Source organism: Bos indicus, chromosome 6, assembly GCF_029378745.1.
Source record: "Bos indicus isolate NIAB-ARS_2022 breed Sahiwal x Tharparkar chromosome 6, NIAB-ARS_B.indTharparkar_mat_pri_1.0, whole genome shotgun sequence".
Classification (NCBI taxonomy): Eukaryota; Metazoa; Chordata; class Mammalia; order Artiodactyla; family Bovidae; genus Bos; species Bos indicus.
Genome location: NC_091765.1, coordinates 104148503 through 104173646, shown reverse-complemented (window position 1 = coordinate 104173646; position 25144 = coordinate 104148503). Strand labels below are relative to the sequence as shown.

The 25144-nt window shown below is 47.7% G+C and overlaps 2 protein-coding genes across 7 annotated transcripts in view; one reads left to right on the top strand and one right to left on the bottom strand.

Annotated features, from left to right (window-relative positions):
• EVC2 (EvC ciliary complex subunit 2) overlaps positions 1–1961 on the bottom strand; it is a 165045-nt gene extending 163084 nt beyond the window's left edge. The window contains exon 1 of the mRNA XM_070791783.1: positions 1827–1961. The gene's annotated coding sequence lies outside the window, so the exon portion shown is untranslated. The remainder of the gene's footprint in view (positions 1–1826) is intronic.
• A 133-nt stretch (positions 1962–2094) lies between these two features.
• Positions 2095–25144, top strand: part of EVC (EvC ciliary complex subunit 1) — a 104946-nt gene continuing 81896 nt past the window's right edge. For 3 of the 6 annotated variants that reach the window (XM_019963083.2, XM_019963081.2, XM_019963080.2), the window contains exons 1-5: positions 2100–2534; positions 8994–9119; positions 16235–16318; positions 18414–18646; positions 20096–20180. In XM_019963083.2, coding sequence (XP_019818642.2) covers positions 2361–2534; positions 8994–9119; positions 16235–16318; positions 18414–18646; positions 20096–20180 — 702 coding nt within the window. In that variant the 5' untranslated portion in view covers positions 2100–2360. Of the gene's footprint in view, positions 2535–8993; positions 9120–16234; positions 16319–18413; positions 18647–20095; positions 20181–25144 lie in introns of all 6 variants that reach the window. The other 3 variants (XR_011567271.1, XM_070791784.1, XM_019963082.2) reach the window with 2 other exon arrangements.

Sequence of the window (25144 nt, the reverse complement as noted above, 5' to 3'; positions counted from 1 at the left end):
AGCTCACGCCTCTTCAGTCTCAGGCAGGAAGCCCGGTGCTTGTAGCCCCCTGCTCCTACCCCTCCAATAGGCCTTTCCTGACTTCACAGGGACAAGACAGTGGGGTTTGGGAACTTGAGAATTTATTAGCCAAGCTTTCCCCATGGGGTTCACTGCCCTCAGTGGTACCCAGCATGTGCCTGGAGTGAGACAAGGCAAAAGGCTGAATGCTGGAGCATTAATTCTTTTAGAAATTTAGAGGATGATTTCTACCTTAAAGTAAAATGCAAACACTACAGTTACCAAGTCCAAGCTCCCTCTGCTCGCCACACAACGGGACGATGGATCTGAGACACAAGGTGTTGAGGCAAGGAAGACGACAGTTTGGAAAGCCAGCTGATGGAGAAGATGACAGGTTAGTGCCTAAAAATAACCATCTTGTCAGGGCCTGGTTGCCAGGTTCTTTGATGGATCAGAGATGGGAGGGAGGTGAGGAAACAAAGTAAAAAGACTACTCAGTCCTTGCAAATTCCCCTAGAATAGCAAGCCTTAGGCAGGAGGATGTGTTAGTTTCACTTCCTTGCCATCCTTCACACATAGGCAGATCAGGTTATCTCACTGAAGCAGGCCATCATGTATGTTTATCATAACAAAAAAAAGGCTAGAGTCACAGAAGCAGATCCAGTGTAGATTTAAAATTAGCCCTTCCTGATTACACCATACTTTAAACTTTTTATTTTGTATTGCAGTACAGCCTATTAACAAACAATGTAACAGTTTCAGGTGAACGGTGAAGGGACCCAGCCATACTTACACAGTTGTCTGTTCTCCCCCAAACTCCCCTCCCATCCAGGCCACCCCATGACAATGAGCAGAGTTCCATGTGTCATACAGTAGGTCCTTGTTGGCTATCTATTTTAAACATAGCAGTGAAAATTAAAAATAAAAGCCTGAGTATCCAAAGAAATAGCCAGCGTAAAGCAAGAACGTCTGGTTTTTGCCCTCAGACATGTTCCCAAGAGTCTTGGAGATGCTCCTGGGGAAACATTTAAGAAGCACCGCATGGCAGAGAGTCTGAGTCCTAAAGCCAGACAGACACAGGTGTGACTCTATCTGCCCCATTTCCTATTGCAAGACCTCGAACGAGCCACGACTCCAGTCTAGCTGTCAGTTCCTTCATTTATACAAAGTAAATCTACATAGTAGTTCCCATCTTGCCAGCTTGGAAGGAGTGAAGAGGAAATGATGGAAAACCCAGAAACTTGAGCTGGATGTTGAGGGAGGTGAGGAAACAAAGTAAAAAGACTATTCAATCCTTGCAAATTAAAAGGACATGAAACCCCTCTCTGTTGAAACAGGTCCCTATGTTACCTCTGCTCTGGCCCTCATAGGGAATTAAGCTCCAAAGGGTAGAAGTGTGTGTGTGTGTGTGTGTGTGTGTGTGTGTGTGTACCCCAGCAGCCAGAATGAGAGCTAGCATCAGTACATGTTGCTTATAGAAAGAACAGATGCTGAACTCATCTGCCTATCTCCCTGCAAGATGCTCACTGCTGGACCTTGTCTGGTTGATGGCTGGCCTGGTGCTGGTTCAGACAGTAGGGTCTCTGGGTAGGCTGAGTGAATGAGTGACCACGTGGCATCTCCGTGGCTAGCCAGGGCTGGATGTAAGCATCTCCCTATAGGTTGTCTTAGAGGAAAGCATTGACCATCCCCAAAGAAACTAGCAGTAAAACAGGAGGCTTCAGGCAAACAAGTTCAGAGGCAGGGCCGGACTGTGCGACCCAAGGATGGCCAACTGCTAGAGGTCATGGGGCACGGCTGAGTCAGACCAGCAATGAATCACTCACCGCAGACCCTGATCTTCACCAAGAGGATAGTAACGCCCATCTCAGAAGGCTGGTAAGAAAGTTACTTGGATCATCAAGCTAAATGCTTAACAAATTCTAAGCACTCGATAAACTGAACCGAGCAACACCCTCCTCGCGTGAAGACCTGGCTGAGGTCACCGGCCCCGCTGGAAATCAGAGCCCTCTGCAAAACAAGACTCCTCCCAGAAGGTTCTCCTCGCTGGGAAGCGCGCCTCTGGCCGGGCATGCTCAGTGCAAAAGGCAGGGCCGGAGGCGGGGGTGGCTCAAAGTTTGGAGCAAACGGTCCAGGCTCCTCCCTCCGGCTAGGCAGCTCCGGAAAGCAAGAGAGAAGCAGGAGGAGGAGGCTACACAGGCCCGAGAAATCGACGGAGTGCACCGCGCCGCCCCGCTGGCCCCGCCGGGATCTGGAGTCCGGCAGCGGGGACCCGCCAGGGATGGAGCGCCGGGCGGCGGGCCGGGGCAGCGCGCGGCGGGAGGCGGGAGGCGGCGAGCCGGCCGCCTGAGCGCCCCCGGATGGCCCGCGGCGAGACGACCTGCGGGAGCGAAGCGCGGCTGCGGCTGGGCCGGGACGCGGTGCGGCCAGCGCCCGCTCTGCTAGTCCCCGCCGTGCTGCTGGGCACCGCGCTCGGCCTCGGCCTCGGCCTCTGGCTCGGCTGCCGCTCCGTGCGCCCGCGTCTCCGGCACCAGGTGGGTCTGCCGGGCGGGCGGCCGCGTGTGGGATGCAAGGGCGCGGTCCCCCCTCGGCGCTGGGGTCCAGGCTTCCACTTGAGCCTGATCACGGGCATCGCGCGCGCGACGGGTCCTGCCCTGGGGACGGGTGTTCCCCTTCTGCTCTGGGAGGCGGCTGGAGACAGTAACTGCAGTGGGAGGCGGCCAAGTGACAGATGGGCTTAACTTGCGATTCCCCGGAAGGGTCCGCTCCATCCAACAACTGCCTGTGACCTTAGCCAATGAGGTCTCCAGGCTGCGGTCTCCTCTGCAGCATCAAGGATTTTGACAGATGCGCTGGGCTCACCGTGGGGGGCTGGAGGGCAGGGAATTCCCTCACCTGCCCTAGTCTCTGCAACCGCCTGTCCATTCTCCTTCCTTGCTGTGTGGATTCCCCCGCTAGCCCCGCTGGAGTCCGCTCTGCTACATCAGCATGCACTCATCATCCCACACAGCAAAAGTTTGCTGAGCATCTTCTACTGCTAGACACGGCCAGGGGACAGCAGTGTGCTCCTGCCTCTGGAGCAAGATGGAGTTGGACAGATTACTAGTAAATGTTTGATTGTAACACAGCCAGATGAGTTCTGTAATGGGGAAATGGAAACACTAGCATTTACTGAATGCTGGCTGTATGCTGGGTGCTGAGCCACACTCTGTACCTGAATTGTCATCTCATTGAATTTCCAAAACAGCTTTGTGAGCTGGTTCCATTAATGTACCCATTTTGCAGATGAGGAAACTGAGGCACAGAGAGATTAAATATCTTGCCAAATGACAGGTGTGTTTCACCCCAAAGCTACTGTATTGGAGGTGGATGGGATTGGTCACAGGTGGCTGCCTGAAGGGGATTAATGGATGTTTCGTGTGGCAGTTGTCATTATGGAATCACATGTTGTGTGGAGGTATCTGGCATACAGCAGTCATTCCATCAGTGGCGGAATGATCACTGTTTTAGGTCTTTGTGGCTCGGACCTCCTTGAGGGATGAAGTCTGGTTGGATCTGAGCTAAGGTAGTGTGGTCTTGTCCCCCCATTTCTGGCCCATGTGAACAGGGTATGCAGTCAGCAGATGTAAGCCAGGTGACTTCAGAGGAGTGTCATGCTGCAAAGAGATGATAAAGGTTAAAATTAACATAATGCAAGTCTCTTGTAGGAAAGTCTGGGTTGTCAAATCCTCCTGGTAATTAAAAGACATTGGCTTCTTGTGTGAAGAGAGAAGTCACATGTCAGAGCCTTCCGTGGGTGCCAGGCCCCTTGTCAAGGGTTTGTGGCTGTTTCCTTCTCTAGCCTCACTCCAAGCCTGAGTGGAGGCTGTCATCCTCACTTACCAGGTATGGACGTTGAGGCTCTGCAAGTTGTTCTCTGTCCAGGGTCATGAAGAATGAACAGTGGGCTGGACTTTAACGGCAGTCTTTCTGAATGCCTAAGTCAGAATTTTTCATCATCCGCTACCTGCTGAGGCAGGTGTTAGTATCTGTTTTAGTCTGCTTGGGTGTCTATAGCAAAAATACCATCAACTTGGTAACTGATGAACACAAACATTTCTCAGAGTTCAGGAGGCTGGAAGTCCAGGATCAAAGTGCCAGTATGGTTGGATTCTGGCAAAGGTCCTCTTCCTGGTTGTAGACGACTGATTTCTGCCTGAGTCCTCTCATGGCAGAAGGGGCAGGGGAATGGCTGGGGCCTCTTTTAGCAGGGCACTAATCCCGTTCATGGGAGCCCCATCATTATGATCTAATAGGTCCTCCCAAAGGTCCCGCCTCCAAATACCATCACCTTGGGGGTTAGGGTTTCAACATATTAATTGACAAGAAAGGTAAGGGACACAGCATTCAGACCATAGAGTCACCCATTTTGCAACTAAGTTGAGGCTGACAGAGACTAACCAAGCTGTCTGGGTTTGTACAGCTGGTTAGTCACAGCTGTACTAGTCTAGTTGAGGGTGGTGGTAAGTCCGTTCAGGTCTGTAGCCATGGAGGGGGTTCATGGTCAAGGGTAGGACTGATGAGATTTTCTGATGGTTTGGATGTGATCTTTGCAATATTCTTTTCTAAATGTCCTCCGTTTCCCACCTCTAGTCTCTATTTCTAAAATGCACATCTAACAATATGACTCCCAGTTAAAAACCTCCAGTGGCTCCTGGCTGCCTACACAAGATCATGTCCAGTTTCCTTGCATGGTTCATAAGGTCACTGACCTTCCTCAGGGTATCCAACATAGCACGCAGGTGTCTGTACATCCAGCCATCCAGAATCCCCTTGATCCCCAGAAACCTCTGCACTTCTGCGCATCTGTTCTCTGCCTCTTGTCCCACTCATTCTTTAGATCGTTGTTGTTCAGTTGATGAGTCGTGTCCAACTCTTCGCAACCCCATGGACTGCAGCATGCCAGGCCCCTCTGTCTTTAACTATCTCCCAGAGCTTACTCAAATTCATGTCCCTCGAGTAGGTGATGCTATCTAACCATCTCATCCTCTGTTGCCCTCTTCTCCTTTTGCCTTCCATCTTTCCCAGAATCAGGGTCTTTTCCAGTGAGTCGACTCTTCACATCGGGTGGCCAAAATGTTACAGCTTAAGCTTCCACACCAGTCCTTCCAATGAATATTCAGTGTTGGTTTCCTTTAGGATTGACTGGTTTGATCTCCTTGCAGTCCAAGGAAGCATCCTTTAGAACCCAGAGAGAAAATCATGTAGGGAACTGTTACAACCCTCAGGCTGGAGCAGGCACTTCCTCCCTCAGGGATCCTGGGCACTCTGGTCCAGGTCACCCAGCTTATAATTCTGTCTTGTACCACTTTCCCTTTGTGGTTTCTGTTTTATTAGTTTTATTTATTTCATCATTAAAACTTTGTTTACATTGGAGTGACTAATGTGTCCACCCTTAGGTGTGCATGCCAAGTCACTTTGATTGTGTACAACTCTTTGCAACAGGGTCCTCTGTCCATAGGATTTCCCAGGCAAGAATACTGGAGTGTATTGACATTTCCTTCTCCAGGGGATCTTCCCAACCCAGGGATTGAACCTGCCTCTCTTACGTCTCCTGCATTGGCAGGCAGGTTCTTTACCACTAGTGAATCATGTGCATAATTTAAAATGTTCCTTGGCAACCATTTCTCACTTCTCTGAAGCCATCTTGTTTGACTCTTGTTCAGCTGGCTGTTTTGGTCATTCACTTCCCATATCTAAATAACCTGCTGATGTGGCTGCTTGACGTCCCACTGTGGAAGTGGGGAGTGATTTACTAATAACTCTTTTTTCCCCACTCTTCATATTTACACCCTTCCCACACACCATCACCACCTCCTGTGTGGTTATGGGGTACGTTTGGTTAAATCAGCATTTGGTGTTTTCGTTACTGCAATTTTGTAAACATAATTCACTGTCAGCCAAGGATCTGCAGTGATTATGAATATTTCCTTTCTTGCACAAGATTTTGTTTTCCTTGAAATTAATAATCACCCATTTTTCATTTCCTTAAATTCTAAGTACAAGTCATTGATTTAACAATAAACTCTCTCCCATTTATCCCCATTTCCTTTCAAGATATTTGAGTACATTAGGTATTTGATCAACTTCCTCTTTTAGAAAAACTTGTCTCCCAGAAAGATTCTGAACTCCATCTGAGCTGGTTGCCTTCAGACTGTTGCTACTCTCAAAATGAACCAGACCAGTAACATCAGCATTATTGGGAGCTTGTTAGAAATGCCAGTTCTTGGACCCCACCCCAGACACACTGATGAGAATCTCTAGAGGCGGGTCCAGTGAGATGTATTTGACAAGCCCTCCCACGATCCATTGGTTTTTTAAAGTTATTCAATTACAGTTTTGGAAATAACAAGAATATTTATACTTATGTGTCATTCTCCACATTAAGCTGTTGCGTGTGTACACAAATATTAATATGCTTGTTATCTCTAATATTGTCATTGGGTGATTTTTAAGAAAATACCTTCAGATCAGATCAGTTGCTCAGTCGTGTCCGACTCTTTGCGACCCCATGAATTGCAGCACGCTAGGCCTCCCTGTCCATCACCAACTCCTGGAGTTCACTCAGACTCACGTCCATTGAGTCAGTGATGCCATCCAGCCATCTCATCCTCTGTCGTCCCCTTCTCCTCCTGCCCCCAATCCTTCCCAGCATCAGAGTCTTTTCCAATGAGTCAACTCTTTGGATGAGGTGGCCAAAGTACTGGAGTTTCAGCTTTAGCATCATTCCTTCCAAAGAAATCCCAGGGCTGATCTCCTTCAGAATGGACTGGTGGGATCTCCTTGCAGTCCAAGGGACTCTCAACAGTCTTCTCCAACACCACAGTTCAAAAGCATCAATTCTTCAGTGCTCAGCCTTCTTCACAGTCCAACTCTTACATCCATACATGACCACAGGAAAAACCATAGCCTTGACTAGACGAACCTTTGTTGGCAAAGTAATGTCTCTGCTTTTGAATATGCTATCTAGGTTGATCATAACTTTCCTTCTAAGGAGTAAGCATCTTTTAATTTCATGGCTGCAGTCACCATCTGTAGTGATTTTGGAGCCCCGAAAAATAAAGTCTGACACTGTTTCCACTGTTTCCCCATCTATTTCCCATGAAGTGATGGGACCGGATGCCATGATCTTCATTTTCTGAGTGTTGAGCTTTAAGCCAACTTTTTTACTCTCCACTTTCACTTTCATCAAGAGGCTTTTGAGTTCCTCTTTACTTTCTGCCATAAGGGTGGTGTCATCTGCATATCTGAGATTACTGATATTTCTCCCGGCAATCTTGATTCCAGCTTGTGCTTCTTCCATCCCAGTGTTTCTCATGATGTACTCTGCATATAAGTTAAATAAACAGGGTGACAATATACAGCCTTGACGAACTCCTTTTCCTATTGGAACCAGTCTGTTGTTCCATGTCCAGTTCTAACTGTTGCTTCCTGACCTGCATACAAATTTCTCAAGAGGCAGATCAGGTGGTCTGGTATTCCCATCTCTTGAAGAATTTTCCACAGTTTATTGTGATCCACACAGTCAAAGGCTTTGGCATAGTCAATAAAGCAGAAATACCTTAGGTAATCTTAAACTCTAGAATGGTTTCTAATGTGAACTAATTGATCCTTATTATTCATGGATTCAGTGTTTTCATATTTGCCTGCTTACTAAAATTTATTTTGTAATCCCCTAAATGGGCACTTGGGGCGCTTTTGAAGTGCTTCCTGAATAGGAGCAGAGTTGAGAAACATATGAGTTGCCTGGCGTGCAGTTTCCAAATGAGACTGAACAAGGCCACACTCTGCTTTCTTGTGTCCACTCATACTGTCAACAAGTGTCCTTTCCATGTTCTCTTTAGTGCCTTTCTTTCTTCTCATCTTTGTGCTTTCTGTTGGTGCTTCTGTTGTTGAAAATGAAGTGTGGCGCTGAAGTGCAGCAGTCTAGTGTTTCTAAGGACAAGGAAGCTCTGCTGTGCTATGGAGAAAATGCACGTGTTAGATAAGCTTTGTCCAGGCACGAGTTACAGTGCTGTTGGCTGTGAGTTCAAGGTTAATGAATCAACAGTATGTTAAATCAGGCATCTTTAGACAGAGACACACGTAAAAAAAAAAGTTATGTATTGATTGGCTAGTGAAAATATTTTCCAGTAGTCATGTATGGATGTGAGAGTTGGACCATAAAGAAAGCTGAGTGCCGAAGAACTGATGCTTTTGAACTGTGGTGTTGGAGAAGACTCTTGAGAGTCCTTTGGACTTCAAAGAGATCCAACCAGTCAATCCTAAAGGAAATCAGTCCTGACTATTCATTGGAAGGACTGATGCTGAAGCTGAAACTCTAATACTTTGGCCACCTGATGCAAAGAACTGACTCACTGGAAAAGACCCTAATGCTGGGAAAGATTGAGGGCAGGAGGAGAAGGGGACGACAGAGGATGAGATGGTTGGATGGCATCTCTGACTTGATGGATGAGTTTGAGTAAACTCCAGGAGTTGATGATGAACAGAGAAGCCAGGTGTGCTGCAGCCCCTGGGGTTGCAAAGAGTTGGATACGACTGAATGACTGAACTGAACTGAACTTAATGAAAATATTGTGACCAGAATCCGTGTTAAGCTGTTGCCCCACCGCAAGGAGCTCTCAGGCTACTGGGGGTGGCAGCCATGGTGGTGACCAACTCAGAAGAACAATGGAATGAGCCTCGAGCCAAGTATCGCTTCCAGGGCCTGAGGACACTGAGATGGGGCTTTGGGGGATTGTCAGGAAGGGGACACGTGGTCAGCCTTGAAGGATGTGGAGCTGATTTCCAGTGGGCCTGGAGGGGAGCACTGCACACAAAGGGCCAGGCGGTGGAGGAGGGGCGGAGACCAGTAGACATGACAGCTGGGCGGAGGGGGGCTGATGGCTCCTGCAGGGCACTTAGCTGACTGACTCTGACATGCTCTCCCGCTCACCTCCACCTTTGGGTTTTAGAAAGACGACACTCAGAGTCTGCTCAGGAATTTGGAGTCTAACATCCAGACCCCGTCGGCAGCTGGGTCCCCATCCAGGAGGAGGAAGAGAGAAGCACTGACTTCAAAAGATGAGGAGCCTCTAGATGTAAGTGGGGTGTTGGGGCGCATCGGAGAATGCTCACGTAGGATGTCCTGTGTCCAGGACACAGATTATCCAGATGAGCCCCAACAGATTTCATGTTCCAGTAGGCATCTCTTGGAGGTATAACTTACACACTAAAAACACAGATTTTCAACTTACAGTTTAATGAGTGACAAGCGCATACACTCTTGTCACCGAGACCCCAATCAGGAATGTTCCTTTATTCCAGAAATTTCTTCAGTGCTCCTTGCACAGACAGCCACTGCTACAGTTTCCATTGCCATGATTGGTTTTGCTGCTCTCAAGTTTTACATAAGAGCAATCACACGCTTTCTTGTGCCTGCTGGTCTAGGTTGCTGCACTGATCAGTCATTTGTCCCTTTCAATTGCTCAGTCTGCTCTGGGGATGTGTCACCAAGTGTGGGTTGGTTTCCATGCCTGGTTATTCTGAACAAGGCATCTGTGAGTGTGTGTAAGTTTGTTTGTTTGTTTGTTTTTAATTTTATTTTATTTTTAAACTTTACATAATTGTATTAGCTTTGCCAAATATCAAAATGAATCCATCACAGGTATACATGTGCTCCCCATCCTGAACCCTCCTCCCTCCTCCCTCCCCATACCATCCCTCTGGGTCGTCCCAGTGCACTGGCCCCAAGCATCCAGTATTGTGCATTGAACCTGGACTGGCATCTCCTTTCATACATGATATTTTACATGTTTCAATGCCATTCTGCCAAATCTTCCCACCCTCTCCCTCTCCCACAGAGTCCATAGGACTGTTCCATACATCAGTGTCTCTTTTGCTGTCTAGTACACAGGGTTATTGTTATCATATTTCTAAATTCCATATATATGCGTTAGTATACTGTATTGGTGTTTTTCTTTCTGGCTTACTTCACTCTGTATAATAGGCTCCAGTTTCATCCACCTCATTAGAACTGATTCAAATGAATTCTTTTTAATGGCTGAGTAATACTCCATTGTGTATATGTACCACAGCTTTCTTATCCATCCATCTGCTGATGGACATCTAGGTTGCTTCCATGTCCTGGCTATTATAAACAGTGCTGCGATGAACATTGGGGTACACGTGTCTCTTTCCCTTCTGGTTTCCTCAGTATGTATGCCCAGCAGTGGGATTGCTGGATCATAAGGCAGTTCTATTTCCAGTTTTTTAAGGGATCTCCACACTGTTCTCCATAGTGGCTGTACTAGTTTGCATTCCCACCAACAGTGTAAGAGGGTTCCCTTTTCTCCACACCCTCTCCAGCATTTATTATTTGTAGACTTTTGGATCGAAGCCATTCTGACTGGTGTGAAATGGTACCTCATAGTGGTCTTGATTTGCATTTCTCTGATAATGAGTGATGTTGAGCATCTTTTCATGTGCTTGTTAGCCATCTGTATGTCTTCTTTGGAGAAATGTCTATTTAGTTCTTTGGCCCATTTTTTGATTGGGTCATTTATTTTTCTGGAGTTGAGCTGTAGGAGTTGCTTGTATATTTTTGAGATTAGTTGTTTGTCAGTTGCTTCATTTGCTATTATTTTCTCCCATTCTGAAGGCTGTCTTTTCACCTTGCTGATAGTTTCCTTTGATGTGCAGAAGCTTTTAAGGTTAATTAGGTCCCATTTGCTTATTTTTGCTTTTATTTCCGATATTCTGTAAGTTTGTTTTCATTTTGTTTCATTTCTTTTGAGTAAGTATCTGGGAGTGGGAGTTCTGGGCCTCTGATGGAAATGTTAAGAGATAGATGTTCCCTATACCTTTCTTTTTGTCCCCTCCCCCGACGTCCCCCATCCTGAGTCAGCCCATAGGGTATCACTTCATACATGAGCGCCATGGATGAAGGGGGCATTTCTTCCAAAGAAAGAATGAGTGACTTCTAGTCACTTCCTAGTCCCTAGAAGGTACCACAGACTCCAGTCATTCAGCATCAATTGCCAAAAGGTAAATATAGACATCTAGGTAAAGAGGGAGGGAAAGAGTGAGAAAGAAAGAGAGAAAGATGCTGGGAAAGGCAGAAAGATAGAACAAAGTTTCTTATTTAGTACCTACTGGATTCAAGGCATTTTTACATATGTCATTTTTGAGTGATGTAAACCATCAAGTGAATTCTCTCATGCAATCCTTTCAGCACTCCATGATATAGACCTTGTTTATATGCCCATTTTCCAGATGGGGAAACTGAGTCTTGTGGAGCCAGGTCACTGTCCCAAGCCTTGAAGCTGATATTTGGACCTGGGGATGTTCAACTCCTGTCCGGGAGGGCTGCGTCCCCACACCCCCATGGCCTCTGACAGTCAGGGACCTGACTGCAGCCTCCGCTTACCAAAGGAGGAAAGCGGGCCGGGTGTTTTAAAACAAATTTCACCAAAAAGTTGGAAATCCATAGGGGAAGCTTCTGGATAAGCTGAAAATCCAGTTTTCGAGAGTCACACACTATCCGTACTTCAGGGATCGGAAGCCCCAGAGCTGCAGAGGAAGAGAGAGCGCCTGGCTGTTCCCAGAGATGAGTCCGCCTTTCCTCGTCTGTGCTGTGTGTCTCCAGCTGACTTGCTCAGCCTCTGTTTCCAGGTGCTTGTCTCTCCAGTGTCTGTTTGTGTGCGTATCACTGCATCCACCTGTATGTCCATCTCTCTCTTTGTGTCTCCACGTGTCTCTGTGTGACAGTGCGGCTGTGGAATGTCTCTCTGTCTTAGTTTCTCTCTCTCCCTCATCTGTCTCTCTCATTCCCTCTGATCCCCTCACCACGTAGGATTAAAACTCTGCTGACAGAAATGAAAACAAAGATCCATGAGAAAACCTGTGGGCAAATATTCCTGACAGCCCTGTTCACAGTAGCCCAAACTTGGAAACCCCAAATGTCCATCAGCTGATGAACCAGTAATCAGAATGTGGTCGCTCCATACAATGAAATACCATTCAGTCGTAAAAATAATACGGATAAACCTTGAAAATAGGATGCTAACTGAAAGAAACTGGTCACAAAAGACCACATGTCATAAGATTCCAAGCATCTGAAATGTCTGGAACAGGTAAACATAAAGAGACCAAAAGCAGATTGGTAGTTGCTTAGGGTAGGGACAGGGGGTGGGAGGGGTAGAGGGGACAGCTAAAGGGTACAGGTTTCTTACAAAATGACAAAAATGTTCTAAAATTGACTGTAGCAAGGGCTGCATGTATCTGTGAATACACCAAAAAGCATTACATTGTACAATTTACACAGTTTAGTAGCATGAATGATATCTCAATAAACCTATTTGAAAAAAACTTTTCTCACATAGAAGACGACCTCAGATATGATGCAAAAATGCTGGCTTTGGGATCCAGAATCCTGGAACCCAGGCCCAGCTCTGCCACCTGTGTGCTGTGTGCTGTTGGGCAAGCGACACAACCTCTCTGAGCCTCAAGGCTCTGAGCTTTGTGATGACGGTGGTGGTGGTGGCCCCTTAGGGTCACCCAGAAATCAACTCTGTAAATCCTTCTAGCACAGAATGAATCAGTCCTTGCTGGGGAGCCCAGTCTGTCTGCCTCCCAGAAGGCTAACCCACTTCTTCCACCTAGTAATGTTTTACCTGTGAACTATTTAGCTGTGCCTCGCCAATGCCCATTATCTAGCTAATAATTGCCAAGAGTTACAGATCTGCCTGTTCCCGTGACCGGCTTTGCCGAAATACCCCTGTCTACAGCAGACTGAGCTTGTCAAGGAATGAGGGCAGGGCTGACTTTAACAGGGCGATGAGCTGTAACCCTGACACCCTCCAATGCCCAGAAAACCAAGGCATTTGGGGTCCATATCACTCCTTGCATGAACTCTGCTTCGATAAATAGCTCACATTAGCCAAAAATACACAGAAAGTTCCAGAAGACTCTGGGAACTGCTGCTTCACAGCCTCGTCCTGTCCTTTGGCTTCGGAGAAGCGAGGGGTGGTGGGGCACAGCTCCCCTCTGGATGTGTCTTTGCATTTGCTGAAAAGAGTACCTTTTGTGGGCGAGTGAAATGGTTTTTCTTTTCCGACAATTATGTTTTAATTTTCTGAATAATTGCGTTGCTTCAGCTGAAGAAGTTTTACATTGTAAATCTGCACTACAGCCTATTTTCTGAATAATTGTGTTGCTACGGTTGGGGAGATGATCAGAATTTAGAGGACAGTGGAACTTAATAAGAAGCACTGTGAGAAACTGGAAACGGCCCAGGCTCCCGGTCCTCAGCTCCACTTCTGCACATCTCAGGTGGACCCCTGCGTCTACATCCTTTATTTCTTATATTATGTTTCCCTGAAGTGCAGTGTGTGTTTGGTGTCGCCCCTGTAGAAGATGAGCCCCTGGAAGGCAGAGAACAATCCTTCCTCTCATCTTCCACCCCCGTCCACTCTGTCCTTTCTCTCCACCTCTGTTTGGAAGAAGTGTCAAAACGCACAGCACCCTTTCTGCTTCCTCATCTTTCCTTGAAGAAGTGTGTCTTCTCTGGATCATCTCTGGAGGCCAGCTTCATAGGCAGATGACCTCCCGTGTGGCCACTGAGGCCCTCTGCCCAATTACCCCCTCCCTGTTCCTGGACTTTGCTGTCCTGAAATTCTTAATCACTTTTGACTAAGGGCCCCTCCCACACACACGCACGCCAGCCCCTATTTTCATTTGGCACTGGGCCTCGCAAAGTATGTCACCAGTTCTGAAGTCAGCCTTTTTGGTCTTACTGCCACGCTGTTGTACCATCTTCCCAGCAAAGATTCAAGAGACTGTGACTGATGGGCTGCTGGGGGCTGGGGGCAGCTATTCTGTATTCACTCAGATCCAAGGAAAGCCAGGAAGCGAGGGGAGTTGTATGGTTAAAAGCTTGTTTGAGAGACTTCCCTAGTGGTTCAGTGGTTGAGAATCCACCTTCCAATGCAGGGGACACAGGTTTGATCCCTGGTCAGGGAACTAAGATTCTACATGCTGCAGGGCAACTAGGCCTGAGTGCTCTCACTAGAGAAAGCTCACGTGCACGCTGCAACAAAGAGCCTGTGCAGCCAAAAATTTAAAAAAAAAAAAAAAAGAGCAATCATTTTTTTTAAAAAAAGGTCATTTGATTGCTTTGGGGAGACTGGATTGGAAAGTGTCCACCTCTGAGCCTTGCTTTACCTCTCTATAAAATGGGCATGATCATGACTGAGTCATAGTGAAATGAGCAGACATCCATCCAGTGGTAGCACGCAGTAAGTCCTTGGTACATGCACAGGGAGTCAGGTAAGAGGCTGTTTCAACCCATTGGGGTAAGTACGATGATGGCTTGGGCCTGAATTGTGGCCCTAGAGAGATGCTTAGAAGGTTAGGGTGGTGGGATTCGTGGTTGATTGGATGTGGCAGGTGTGGGAGTGACCAGTACCTCCGGATCTGACTTGTGTCCCTGGGGGGTGGTGAGGCTGACCTGGGGGCTTCTCCTCTAAACTCCCACTGACCTTGCAATTGCATGGCTCTCCCTCTCATTTCTATCTCATGGAAGGAGACGGACAGTGGCAGCTGAAGAGGAGAGCTAGGGAATCTGAGCTCTAGTCCCGATCTGGACATTTAGTAGCTGTGTGACCTTGGGTGCACAGCTCAACCTCTCTGTGCCATCTTCTCCATCTGGGAAATGGCAGCATCCTTGGAAGTTTAAGGAGGGGGCACATGTTGGTGGACGTCCCCCATTCTTGTCATCTGAGTCTGTTTTTGTAAGCAGTGGTAAAGAAACTGCCTGCCAGTGCAGCTAGACATAAAGACCTGGGTTCGATCCCTGGGTCAGGAAGATCCCCTGGAGGAGGGCATGGCAACCCCGCCAGTATTCTTGCCTGGAGAATCCCATGGACAGAGGAGCCTGGTGGACTGCAGTCCACGGGGTCGCAAAGAGTTGGACATGACTCAAGTGACTTAGCACATGCACAGGTAGAGACAGACATGACAAGACCTGGGGCCCTGCCACAGAGCTTCCTTCTGTCCCACTCAGAAGGGCACTGTGGTGAAATCCTCTCTGAAGATGGGTACAACCCACATCACAGGCTCTGTCGGGTGCTGTTTCAATGTCTCACGTTGTGAGGAAGTGATAAGTTCTTCTGCATTCCCTGTGATAGGGTATGTGGTTCCAAGGAGAATGTGGCAATTGGCAACCAATCGTTTGTCATGGAGTTCTTTTTTTTTTTTTAAGATTTAGTAGAAAGGTGTTGGCATCTGGTTCAGAATTGCTGAGTTGAGATTCCTCCCTACCTGAAGGGCCAGGCTCCTGACTGATCTGTCTGCTTGACTTCATTCACCCACTGGATGTGTCCAAGCCCTTATTCAGCACTGACTGTGCAAAGCCCAGGGGTGACCCTAACAGGAGAGCAATACAGAGAGGATATGGGGCCGTGGAGCAGGCTACGAGTCAGTCTGTCCAGCTGTGTCAGGGAGATGGATCCTGAGCAGAGGTTGATGGCAGCTCTTTACTACTGAGATTCAAAGTGGTCCATCGCCTCACTTGGGCTCTGTTCTAGCATCTCCGCTGGGGGCTTTGTCCATATCCACATCCCCGTCCCTGGGGGAGATAGGCTACCTGCTTCCTGTCTGGGAAGATGGAGGCTCAGAAAAGTGAAAAGATCTGCCAAAGCACATCTTTTCATTTTATGATCTAATCAAAAGACTTGCACGAATATTGCCACACGTAAGTTTTTATACACTTGGTAGAGCTAAAAATATTAAAGTGATTCACAACTTTTAGGAAAAGTTTTGGTGTTGTCATGTTATTTAATTCCTTATTTCTTCCAAAGCTGAAGACTTGGAATTAAATGAAGAATATGCTTTGTAACATCTGTCCATTCATCCCCTCACCCATCTGTACCTCTGTCTCTTCCACATCCATCCGGACACCCATCTATCCATCCATCCATCCACCTGCCCCATCCATCTGTCCATCCACTCATATATCCATCTATCCATCCATTCGTCCATCTATCCATCCATCCATGCTCCTAGCAAGTGAGCACTGCTTGGCTCTAAATGTGTCTACTGTCGTCCCTTCCCAGGGCCACTGTTACCAATGGGATGTGGCACTTTGGAAACTCAGTGGTTTGTCCTTCATTTCACCAAAAGCCTCCCCACGCCATTTATTCTTTCTTCTTCCCAGGAATACGAGCCGTCTTTCAACAGCAATATCACAGCATTTGCACTGAAGGCAAAAGTCGTCTATCCCATCAATCAGAAGTTCAGGGTAAGCGTCCTGAGCTCCGTCTTAGAAATGCAATTTACCAATAACGTGCTGGAGATTGGGGTAGAAGGGGGGAGACGCAAATGTGCAGTTTGGGGTCCTACTTGAGGATTTTATGGCAAGCCATTTTAATAGGGATAATTTTGTGGCTTTGTAATGGACCATGCCCTTAGGGTGGATCCATTTTACGATGGTGTTGTCAGGCGCAGGGTATGCCCATGGTGGAGCAAGTATTCTCATGACGCCAGGCGACAGCACAGCAGGGCAGCATCCACTCTCCTCTTTCAACACTGACACAAATACTGATGCTGATACAAGTTACTAACATTACTCCTCATTCAGAGACCCCAGGACTCATGCCAGCAGCTGACACTTAACTGAACACTTACTGTGGGGCCAGCGTAACACTCAGCGTCTGTCATACATTAGGCGTTTCAGTTCTCCTCACCATGTTCCTGTAAGGAAAATAATACCATTATCTCCACTTAATGCACAAGGAAACTGAGGCCCAGAGAGGCTAATGACCTGTCGGAGGTCATGCTGCAGGAAGTGGCTGGGCCAGAGTCATACCCGCAGGTTTTACACCTGGAGCCAGGAGTTCACACCTGGGGCCAGGCATTTTGCAGAGGGCAGCATAATCCCTAATGCTTTGGGGAGCCCTCGGCCTAGGAGATGCTCCATGAAAGAAGGAGTTTCCTGCTTGAGTAAGTTAAGGAAAGGACGGCCTGCTCTCCTGGTGATAAAGAAGACAGGCTTGAACCTAGCTCCCAGCTCAGCCATTTACTCCTAGCCATTTCCTGACTTCTCAGGGCCTCAGTTTCTTCATCAACTAAATGGGGATAAAGGGCCCTTCTGCCTCACCTAATCATCTTGAGGGTTAGATGGGGTATTGGGTGTAGGACTTAGAACAGTTTATGATGTCTGCACACTCAGTACACATTCAGTTTTTTAAATTATTATTTGCTTTTGAGGACAGCAGGGCGTATCGAAAGCTCTGAGAATTCCTGCACCAAAGAAATGATTCCAGGGGCTTTCCTGGCGGTCCAGTGGTTAAAACTCCATGCTCCCAAAAAGGGACACGGGTTCAGTCCCTAACTGGGGAATTAAGATCCCATAAGCTGTGACACGGCCAAAAAGGGGGGATAAATGATTCTACTTTGTTTACACAGACTTTCCTAAACTAATTTTTCTGTGGAACATTCACAGTGAGCAGTAACTGCTTATAGTTCATGGAACTGCCTCCTGGACACACACTAGGAACCACTTCCTTCACTATCTGGTGGGTGGGTGACAGCTCGAAACTCCCAGATTCAGGACGTTTATTCCTCATGAGTACCTGTGCTGGGCAGGCTCGGTGGTGGGCACTGCAGATTATCCGGTGGTCAGGAGGGCACTGTCCTCACCTGGAGGCCCTCCCAGCCCTGCAGATCTTGTAGGACAGTGTGTGGTAGCAGGCAGGACAGAAGTGACCCAGGACCTGTGGATTCCACCCCGGGCTGGGCCCAGGGAGCAGGGAAGGAAGATGCAAGGGTCTGTGTCCGGAGGGAAGGAGGTTTCTGCTCCACAGACGGTGAGTGAGGGGAATTTGAGGCATGGGAACCAGAGTCCGGAAAGGCCCAGAAGCATGGGATGACAGTGAGGGTTTGGAGCTGGTCACCAGCTCAGTGCCCTCTGTACACACCTCTGGGAGCAGCAGATTTGAGGCTGGACACACGGACGGCTGATGTTTGCTGAGCCCTCCGGCTGTGCCAGGCACTAGGCTGTGTCCTCGTGTGGTCATGGCAGGGGGCAGGGGCGTTCCCTGGTAAGGAAGGTGGGTCGACAGACAGAGAAGGTGGGGTCTGAGAGCTGGCGGGGAGGAGCCTGGTACAGAGGGGCTGGCCTCCAGGGACGAAGGATGAGACAGGAGCTGTGATGCGGGTCCCTGGGGCCATGGCCATGCCCCTGGGGTAGAAGCTGCAAAATCCACTCACACCCTCCCCATCCTCCCTGGCCTGGCCTTCCTGGGACCCACTGCGTGTGTCGTGGGTAGAATTACAGAAACACGCTGGTGATGGGTCACGTGGACTGAGAGGGCGCTTTGTCTCCTGTCCCCCAGCCTCTGGCCGACGGTTCCTCCAACCCATCTCTGCACGAAACCTTAAAGCAGGCCGTCCTGCCGAACCAGCCGCTGGAGGCGTCCCCTTCCAGCAGCCTGGGGAGCCTGAGCCAGGCCGAGAAGGACGACTGCAGCTCCTCTTCCAGCGTCCACTCGGCCGCCAGCGACGACAGGTTCCTGGGTCGCAGCTTCCTCGGGGCGAGCAGCTTCCCCGAAGTGCTGACCTGCGAGAGGTGAGGAGGGGCCAGGTGGAGGACTCAGACTGACAGGCCATATCCTGGTCAGTGGAGGAAATGGAGGCCCAGAGTGGTTAAGGACTCAGCCGTGGACACACAGCGACCCAGTGTCAGAGCTGGAGCTGAACGTGTGGCGTTGGCCGGCAGAGGGGTTAGGGAACCCAGCCTGGGTCCTGAAGAGAGATAGGAGGGCCTCTTCTAATCACTGACCTGCCTCATGCCCTGCATAGCAGTGCTGGAACTGGTTAAGTGCCTTCTGTGTACAAAATACTAAGCACTTTGCAGACATTATCTTGTGAGCACGAAGACCAGATCTGTCTTATTCACAGCTGTGTCCTACCAGCCAGTGGGAGCCTGAGACAGATGCAGTGATGAATAAATATTCATGAGTCAAATAATTAATTCCTCTTAACAGCCTTCAGTCATTAAGGTTGTGAAGTAGATGCTAATATTGCCTTCATTTTACAAAGAATAAAATGAGACACAGAGAGGCTGTGACTTGCCCAAGATCACACAGCAGGTGAGTGTTGGAGTCAAGTTTGACCCTGGTGCCTTGTCGTTAGCAGTCCATGCTCTAAACTGCCAAAGTGCCCAGTAGCAGTCCACGCTCTAAACTGCCAAAGTGCCCAGTCCAGAGCAGAGTTCAGCACACAGTAATTATTCAGTAAAGGAGTCAGCAGATTTGTGTATTGGTCCTCAGGCCCCTGTCGACTCTGAATTTCTGCAAGTCCCCACGGGCCTTGGGCGAGATGAACAAGGCACAACCTGGCTCAGAGCTGGGGAGAGAGCAGGCTCAGAAGATGTTGACCCTGCAGGGGGCCCCAGAAAGGACGGACGCCATTGACTTGGAGCTTTCTTGGCTCCCCTGCCAGGCTGGAAAGGGATATTTCTGAGCATTCAGACGTAGAGAACTCGTAATAGCTCAGGTGGGAATGTAGTATTTAAAACACCTTTGCTTGTGCAGGAGAAAAAGTCAAAGGCCTTTATCTACATGCTGTCACTTATCTGCCCCTATGACCACATGATTGCTACTAGGTTTCTCTGACTGTTGATTTCCTGAGTCAGTTTTCCCATCTGTAAAATGGGCATGAGAATGTGTGCATGATGGCAGAGGGGAAGGATGACACTTGATGCTAGACCTGAAAATGCCGGGGGCAGGGCCAGAGGAAGTGTTCATTTTTCTTACCTTCCATCTGTTCCTGTCTCCCGTCTTTGATTCTCAAGAGCTGTACCCTTCTGGCCACACGTGGGTTTCAGATGTGTTCTTTGATTTCTCCTCAGCGCCCTGGGTGGCCGTGAGGAATCTTAGCACACTGCTGAATTTAACGTCTGCAGTCAGGGTGCACCGTAGCTCCTCCTGAGCAGGGCTGTCCTGATAACTCGGCAACCTCGGGCCCCACTTCAAATCCGCTGAAAGTCTCTTCTGTTTCTCTTTGCATTTTTCAGTGTGGACCTTGACTTGTGTGTCTACAACCTTCACTTAAAAGACCTGCTGCAGTTGGACGCGGCCCTGAGGCAGGAGAAGCACATGGTAGGTGGAGTTCAGGACCCAGAGGCCTGCCCTCCGTGTGTGTGGAGTCCTGGGGACGCTCGGGAAATGGGCATCAGTGACAGCAGAGCCACCGCTGAGTGGGGAGAGAGAGACTAGGCATCCGACCACAAAATGCCTGCAGATGGGGTACAGCGCTGTGGGGGTTAAGGGCTTCCCTGGGGGCTCAGTGGTAAAGAGTCCGCCTGCCAATGCAGGAGATGTGGGTTCAATCCCTGGGTCAGGAAGATCCCCTGGAGAAGGAAATGGCAACCCACTCCAGTATTCTTGCCTGGGAAATCCCACGGATGGAGGAGCCTGGCGGGCTACAGTCCATGGGGTTGCAAAAGAGTTGGACACGACTTAATGACTGGGCATGTACACATGTGGGGTTAAGCAGATGGCTGGGTACCTACTCTCTGGACACACCTCTTGATGGAGACAGAGAACAAAGAGAAAAGTATTTTTGGAGGAAGGATAATGGTGATCATAAGATTTAGGATCACTAACTATTGAGCGCTTACTACACACTAAGCCTGGGGCTGTCACACAAGTGGTTATGTTAAACCCCATAAAACCTGGCAAGGTAGGTGCCATTAATATGTCCACTTAACAGATAGGGAAACTGAGGCACAGAGAGGAGACAGGCCCTAAGTCATAAAGTGCTAAGTTGGGGCTGAGATGCGTAGTTGCGTACCTTGTCTGAGTGAAGAGAGGAGAAATCAGAGCCATGGACGTCAGGAAACAAGATAGTCTGCCAGACACACATGAATCGATACTGGATCCAAGCCACAGGAAGTCAGAGGAATGAGTCCCACTGCAGTACAGAAGCCCCTGGGCTAGCCAGGCAGCAAGGCCACTCGGGCTAAAAGAGGAATTATCGGGACTTCCCTGGTGACCCAGTGGTTAAGACTCCACCCGCCTACTGCAGGGGGCACCAGTTCGATCACTCCCTGCTCAGGGAACTGGATTCCCACGTGCTGCAACTAAAACCTGGCACAGCCAAATAAAAAAAATTTTTTTAAGAGGAGGAATCATTTCTCCTTGAGACATATCCTCTGAATTACTGAGTGAGGGAGGAGACCTCCTGAGAAAAGGGATGAGAGAGAAGACCTGTTAGGAAGAGAAGGGGAGGGGTAGATGGAGAGAAAGACAGACAGACATAGATAGGCCCACAGGTGCTCCATTAGAAACTGGGAAAATAAAAGGACATTAAATTGAAGATAAAACAGAAAGAAGTTTTGCTCTATGTAAGCAGAACAATCATCATGATCAGGCCCCAGTATGTGAAACCACGAATCATCCTAGGATTCCAGATTCCTGTGTGGCCCCTGCAGAAGCCCAGGTATGAGACACTCACCCTTCTGAAGTGCAGTCTGCTTTCATAAGTCTCACCTGGTCCTGCTTGGGTGCAGGTGGCCCTGGCAATTCTTTCCAAGGCTCTGCTCCCTGGGGGTGATTGTTTCTGTGCTCAGAGCCCCATCGGGCTGGTGAGGGACATAGTCCTGGCCAGCCTCACCCCTGGAGCAGCCAGCGACTGCCCACAGGGAAGCAGCCTGTTGTCGTGGACAGAGCATTCACCATCACTCATCTGCCCATCTTTCCTGTGGGTAGCCTCCCTACCCTTCTGAGCAGTACCTGCCTTTATGGAGCCTACTGTTCCGGGGAGAGATGGCAATCAAAAGACTGCACAAAATGCACAGAGGCAAAAAATATGACAAAGCAAATAAATGATGGAGTACCATGAGAGTGTATAAGAGACGACCTGAGGGTGTGTAGGCTTTGAGGAGGTGATCAGACTTCCATGGAGGGAGACACTTCAACTGGAACTGGGAAAGTTCCAAGAGCACCAGAAACAAGAACTTCCAGATGTTCAAGGTGGTTTTAGAAAAGGCAGAGGAACCAGAGATCAAATCGCCAACATCCTTTGGGTCATCGAAAAAGCAAGAGAGTTCCAGAAAAACATCTACTTCTGCTTTATTGACTATGCCAAAGCCTTTGACTGTGTGGATCACAACAAACTGTGGAAATTCTTCAAGACATGGGAATACCGGACCACCTTACCTGCCTCCTGAGAAATCTGTATGCAGGTCAAGAAGCAACAGTTAGAACTGGACATGGAACAACAGAATGGTTCCAAATTGGAAAAGGAGTACGTCAAGGCTGTATATTGTCACCCTGCTTATTTAACTTCTATGCAGAGTACATCATGAGAAATACCAGGTTAGATGAAGCACAGCCTGGAATCAAGATTGCTAGGAGAAATATCAATAACCTCAGATATGTAGATGACACCACCCTTATGGCAGAAAGTGAAGAGGAACTAAAGAGCTTGTTGATGAAAATGAAAGAGGAGAGTGAAAAAGCTGGCTTAAAACTCAACATTCAAAAATGAAGATCGTGGTATCTGATGCCATCACTTCATGGCAAATAGATGGGGAAACAATGGAAACAGTGACAGACTATATTTGGGGGGCTCCAAAATGACTGCAGATGGTGACTGCAGCCATGAAATTAAAAGACACTTGCTCCTTGGAAGGAAAGCTATGACCAACCTAGATAGCATATTAAAAAGCAGAGACATTACTTTGCCAACAAAGGTCCGTCTAGTCAAGGCTATGGTTTTTCCAGGGGTCATGTATGGATGTGAGAGTTGGACCATAAAGAAAGCTGAGTGCTGAAGAATTGATGCTTATGAATTGTGATGTTGGAGAAGACTCTTGAGAGTCCCTTGGACTGCAAGATCAAACTAGTCAATCGTAAAGGAAATCAGTCCTGAATATTCATTGGAAGGACTGATGCTGAAACTGAAACTCCAGTACTTTGGCCACCTGATGCGAAGAGCAGGCTCATTGGAAAAGACCCTGATGCTGGGAAAGATTGAAAGCTGGAGGAGAAGGGGATGACAGAGGATGAAATGATTGGATGGCATCACTGACTCGATGCACATGAGTTTGAGCAAGCTCTGGGAGTTGGTGATTGACAGGGAAGTCTGGCATGCTGCAGTCCATGGGGTCAGAAAAATTCAGACATGACTGAGTGACTGAACTGAAGAGTCAGAAACTTGGGTTCTAATCCACCCTTTGACACTTATCAGCTGTGTTACTGTGGCTAAGTTACTTTCCCTCTCTGGGCCACTTTAGGATAGGTGTGAAAATAATATACTTCCAGCTCTTACTCTATGGAATTATGGAGTTAAGTTGTCCCACTTTGAAAAGTCTCTGTGGATACATATATCTATGGCTGATTCATGTTGGTGTTTGGCAGAAGCCAGCACAATATTATAAAGTAATTATCCTCCAGTTAAAAATAAAAGAAAATTTAAAAAACACATAGAAAAGAAAAGTCTCTGTGGGCAAAGCTCTGGGCTCTTTGGGGATGTGTAACCAGCATCATTACAGCAGTGTTTAAGAAGCACTGATACTCTGCTAGGCTAAACACTTTAAATGTCTGATCTCATGGAAACCTTACTGCTGTTTTACTCATGAAGAACCTGAGGCTCAGAGATGTCAATTAGTTGCCCAAAATCACATAGCTGGTAAATGGCAGAGTCAGAACCCAAATGAGGTTTGTTTGAGTACAAAGCCTGTGTATCCTCAGAGCCCAGAACAATGCCCTGCATAGAGTAGGTGCTCAGTAGAAATGTGTCTGGCTGAAATCAACATCATGCTGGGAGAAGTGCTTTCTAAGCCTGGCCTTTCATTCTCTGCAGGGCGTGTCTTCAGGTGTGAGGACCTAGAGAAACACAGGGAGGAGGAGAGAGCCATGTTATACAAAGACTTCAAATTTTGTTCCTCTGGTAGAGATTTGTTATCACAAGTCAGATTTCAGAAGTGACTCAGACCAGAAGCTTAGAGCTCCCTGGCAGCCCTTGAGGAAGACAGGGTACTGGACTTGTCTAGGAGTTTTTAAGAGCATCTTTAAGAGCAGAATGGCAGAGATGAAAATAGATTAGGGTCTGTGGGAAGGGGGTGGCTACTGTCAGATGAGCAGTAGGACCGGGGGTTTCTCCTGGTGCTGGAAGATTGTCTATCTTGTTTGTGGCAGTGGTTATAGGAATCTATTGTTCAGTCACTAAATCGTGGCAGACTCTTTTGCAACCCCATGGACTGTAGCATACCAAACTCCTCTGTTCATGGGATTTCCCAGGCAAGACTACTGGAGTAGGTTGCCATTTCCTTCTCCAGGGAATCTTCCCAACCCAGGGACTGAAACTAGATATTGGCAAGTAGATTCTTTACCACTGAGCCATCTGGGAAGCACACAGGAATACATGAGGTAAATTGCATAAAACCACAAACACACATACACACACAAATGAAAGCCTGCAAAAATGAATAGAAAATGAGTAAGGTCGGTTAACTGTACTGGACCTATGTCGATTTCCAGGTTTGATATGATGTTAATACCACAGTGATGTAAAATAGCAGACCTGGGGGTAAAGCACACAGAACTCTACTATTCTTGCACCTTCCTCTAAGTCCATAATTATTCTAAATTGAAAAAGTTTTTAAAATTTAAGGAAGTGGGACAAAACCAATAAACATTACTGTTTCGGTTTGGGGTCAAAAAGAAAATAGATTTGAGATGGACATCCTGAGAAAAGAATGTTACTTTACATAGCCTTAGACTTCAGTGGGTAAAAAGCCAGGCCAACTTTTATCTTCTTAGAGCTTATTAGTATTGGCAAGCATAATGAGGCCACAAAAGAAGTCCCAATAAATTTAAGGGCAAACTCATATCAAGCATCTTTTCCAACCACAGTGGTACGAAACCAGAAATCAGTTATAGGCATACGTTGGAGATATTGCAGGTTTGGTTTCAAATGACTGCGGTAAAGTGAATATCATAGTAAAGTGAGTCACGTGAGCTTTTGGTTTCCCAGTGCATATGAAAGTTATAGTTACACTGTACTGTTGTCTATTAAGTGTGCAATGCATATCTAAGAGAACAATATGCAATCTTAA